This window comes from Micropterus dolomieu, linkage group LG20 (genome assembly GCF_021292245.1).
Source record: "Micropterus dolomieu isolate WLL.071019.BEF.003 ecotype Adirondacks linkage group LG20, ASM2129224v1, whole genome shotgun sequence".
Lineage (NCBI taxonomy): Eukaryota > Metazoa > Chordata > Actinopteri > Centrarchiformes > Centrarchidae > Micropterus > Micropterus dolomieu.
Window position 1 is genome coordinate 28,011,811 of NC_060169.1, and position 4,330 is coordinate 28,016,140.

Here is a 4,330-nt window from a genome sequence, read left to right on the forward strand (position 1 = left end):
ATCAGTCATGTACATTGAACACTGGAACGTCCTCTAAAGAGATTGACAAAGTTGCCGGGGATCTGCGTTCTAGGTTTTAAAGGGACACAGTAGCCCTGCCCTTCTCTTTTTCCTCAGATGGCAGGCTCCAGTTGTGAAAGGGAGGGTGTTCATCTAAAAGATGAAAAGACCTGCGCCTTTAAGAGGGCTGTCTCCCCTTTCCCTCATGCTCCCCCTCAACCACACAGACACTCCTCCTGTGAGCATTTGTGAGGCAGCTCCTGTCCCTTATGTCTCTTTGTGGGTAACAGAATAGACTTCCCAGAGCATCACTGGAGACAAGACAGAGCTCTTGGGAGGACACCCCTGGTGCAGAACTCCACGCAACCCTGGCCTCGATTACTGTGGATGCCCAGATGAGCACAAGGAGAGGAGACACAGACCTACTCAAGCTGGAGAAAAAACATCCAGAGGTCCTAAACAGGAGGTGGAACTTAACAGCTGGACAACCCAAGAGGTCAATTTCAAGCTGAAGACGACATGATCAGCAGGTCAAAATCAACAACGCTGGACTGGATTGCTAAGAAAAAGGTGGAGTCTTAATTTGAGTTTTCAGTTTTTCTTTAGAAAAGTTTTGTTAAAGGACAATCAACAAAGTACTTCATATATTTTGCAGCTATTAAGGATAAAAGCACCATACAAAATGCATACAAACGAAGGAAAGAGGATAATTTAGCTTATTTTTTTTTTATTATTCTTATCCATCTCCAGAGTACTTTCCTAACAGTCATTTGTGGTATGAAATTGAGATGCTCTTTAAAGAACATCTTGAATGGTCCCAACAGTGCTCTTAATTCACCAGCCAGGCGTTTATCTTATTTCTCCAGCTCTTTCTGGGAGGGAGCATTAAAGACTTCATTGATAGTGCTCTTGGGGAGCGGGTAATATTTCTTATATGAAGTCCTGAAACTTTACAGCTGTTGACTAGAGGGAGAGAAAAGTGCCACATACATAAGAACATTATTTTGATTGCTGTTTTTCATGTGGAAAAAGTGTGTGTCTGGACTAATATTGCAGTGGAGCATTGAGGACAGAAGAAATGTTCACAGGGTGTGGAGTGGTCAGTGGCCAGAACCAGTACATTGCCAGAAATGCTGTCAGGCCCCACCCAGGACTAGAGGTGAACATACCAATTCAAATGGAGAATGGGGTAACCCCAGGGACCTGCTCTGTCTACCAGGATCAAACTTACGGGAATGCTGGCCAGCCAGCAACAGTGGACAATGTTTCCAGCCCGCTGAAACCAACACCACTACCAGTCCCTCCCCCTGCGATCAAACTAGGGCAGGAAGGGTTCAAGAAAGTCTGTCGAACTGAGGAGGACAGCCCCTGTCCCTTTCCAGGACTAGCCTCTGGGGTGCTGGAGATGCGTGTGAAGGAGGGAAGTAAGATTCGCAATTTAATGGGATTTGCCATGTCACGGATGCAGGGAGAGAAGGGTTTAAGTGGGGAAGGTGTGAGTGGTGGTGGGCTCAGACAGGTGGTCTTCACTGGGTCAGGCCGTGCTGTCACAAAGACCATCACCTGTGCTGAGATCATGAAACGAAAAGTGGGGTCACTACACCAGCTGACCAAACTGCAGTACAAGGTGGTGAAAGAGGTGTGGGAGAGTACTGAAGGGGGCACATCTGAGATGACGGTGCACAGGACTGTGCCCTCCATCAGCATCCTTCTTTCCAAAGATCCACTGGATCCACAGGAACCAGGCTATCAGCCTCCTGAGACACTCAGTGCGTTGTGGGAGGAGAGAGAGGGTGTCGAATCTGCCTCGCAGGCAGCATGCAAGAGACCTCTTGGACCCTTGCCATACAGCAGTTTCTCTCACTGTAAGAGAGTGTGTTTGGGGGAAGGGGTCTCAGTCCACCCTCCTCACTGACTGGCTGAACTGGTGTCAAACAGTGGAGAGGATTGAATCAGAGGAGTTAATTTGGCGCTGCCCTCCACTCAAGCACAATGCTGAGACAATCAGAACACTCACTCAGACAGAACAGTGCTTTCTCAGAAGAACTGAGTACCAATTCCAGCCTCCAGAGGTCAGTTTGACTGGGACCTAAAAGCTTGCCTCTGTACATACAGCATTTAAGGGATGTGTTTCTCTGCACGTCCAACATGGTCTTTCACATCCACAGAACTGTGATGATGTGTGCTATAAAATCTTTAAAAGATTCACATCCCATTTCACACCAACAAAAGAAAAAGCCATGAATCGCACAGGTTCCAGATTCTTTCTTGCAGTAAACTATCTACAGCCTGTGTACTAAATCATTTATTAGCATCTCTATTGCTCACTGCTCTTAAGTGTGTCATAAAAACACAGAGTAGATCCAAGAGCATAAAATAAAATAAAAAAGCTAAAAGCCATTGATGACAGATGCAAAACATACCAATTTTATTTGTCTGATTATTAACTCTCATGAAAACAAAATTAAATAAACAAATTCCAATGGAAATTCTCTTTTGTATTTCATCTTTCTTACTCACACATCATTGAATTTGCAAATCTCTGATTGAACAGAAAATCACAGTGTGCTGATCTTTTGATAAGAATAACGGCAGTGAAATTTGTCAGTAGAAAAAGCTGATTTAATGACAAAGCTGTTGATAAGGCACAGCTCCTAAACCAACCCAGCCTGACAGATATGCCTAGGGCAGAAATACAGGCACAGATTATCATTAAGATAACAACATAACATCACACAACACAGTGGAGAAAAGGATTAAAACTAGGCTTGACAGAGCTTCTGCACTACACTGTTCCTGCAAAATATGAAACCAAGGCAACACGCTATTCTCTTTCCCCTTTCAGCCAATAGGCCTACGCATACTCCATATCTATTGTATAGCACAGTCTACCTCTTCCGCTATATTTTACCATTTTTCAAGCAAAATAATATGCTCAACAATGTGGTCTAAAAAGAGCCAAGTTTTCACAGTAACACCATGTACCTGTAGCTGACTGAAATAATAAATGAAATGGCTGCAGACTTTCTCCAGTTGACATTTTTTATGCATTGCCTCTCTGCATTGTCACACCATTTAGATACCATTTTAGTTGTAAAAAGAGTACCTCTGAGTAGTTACTGGAGCTTAACTGGATGCTGCAGACATCTATGGCAATTGGATCAAAATTCAACTCCGAGCAGAATGCACAGTAGTAGGAAAAAAACAGCTGGGAGCATACGCATTGAATTTTATGGATTAAGGATTTCTACATATATTTCTTTCTAAAAAGTTGTCCAAAACAAGACAAACAAAATAAACCTTCCTGAGAATTATTTTATCCGAATACTTAAAAACTTTCTTCCACTTAATCAACCATGTCCTCTGGGGATAATAACTTAGACAAGTGGAACATTGTCTGAAGCTTTTACTGTTGATCTTAATGAAAATCTGCAAACGCAGATGTCGGCACCAGAAAGTAAATTGATCAAAGAGACTCCTAACTGGGGAGACAATTCTGTTACAGCTTGAAATTAAGTTCACTCCTATGGCTTTAGCATTAAAAAAAAAATCCTTTTTCTTTCAAAAGAATACAAGTCGTAATAATTCATATAGTGGTCAGCCAGCATTTTAACAATCTATGGCGGACATAGTGATTAACCTCCCTCTCGATCCCATTAAATGAATCAGAGCACAGCAGAGCACCCAAGGTTGAATAAGAAATGCTGCGACTGCAATACAGCATATATGTAGCAAACTGTGTGTCCTCGAGACTGCTAGAAGGTTATCACTTCATGTCGTTGTTATCACAGAGTTAACAGCTTTCACCCAAGAGCCTATGGGACAGCCAGTCTGCGATGCAGGTCAAAAAGATAATACCGCTATAAGTAAATTTCAAATCGACCTGCATCTGTTATCAAGCATTAAGAATTCTGGGCCAAGTGTAAAATGCAGTGGGGGTAATTAGGGATAACGGCATAGCGTACCTGAGTGAGGGACCAGATAAAACATACTGACAAAAGCATTATCCCAGAGCAAAATCCAATGTGGCTGGCACGAAATAGCATGGTGGAGGAGTCAACAAAGTGCATTTTAGGAATGTGGACAAGGTTATTCACAAGCTGAGAGTCTATTTTGCCAATAATGTTTGTTTTCAAAGAAACAGTCAAGGTGAATTTGGAGGAGATGGAGGCCTAGGCCTAAACTGCACAGTGAGTGTTTTGTTTACCTTGCACAATATATATTCAGTATGTTTTAACTGAGTTTACTAGTTAAAAAGAGACATAGGTCAAAATTTGACCACTGATCAAATTACCCCCCCCCCCCCCCCCCCCCCCCCCCCCCCCCCCCC

General features: G+C 43.0%; 1 protein-coding gene across 1 annotated transcript; it reads left to right on the forward strand.

Annotated features, from left to right (window-relative positions):
- Nucleotides 1-260: 260 nt before the first annotated feature.
- Nucleotides 261-2,987, forward strand: LOC123959014. Its single transcript, XM_046032842.1, has 2 exons — nucleotides 261-570; nucleotides 1,057-2,987. The coding sequence occupies exon 2, from the start codon at nucleotides 1,079-1,081 to the stop codon at nucleotides 1,913-1,915; it is 837 nt and encodes a 278-aa protein (XP_045888798.1). The 5' UTR covers nucleotides 261-570; nucleotides 1,057-1,078; the 3' UTR covers nucleotides 1,916-2,987.
- The last annotated feature ends 1,343 nt before the right edge of the window (nucleotides 2,988-4,330 follow it).

Excerpts from the sequence above, each read along its gene's own strand:
- LOC123959014 (XM_046032842.1), top strand. The coding sequence starts at position 1,079 with ATGTTCACAGGGTGTGGAGTGGTCAGTGGCCAGAACCAGTACATTGCC.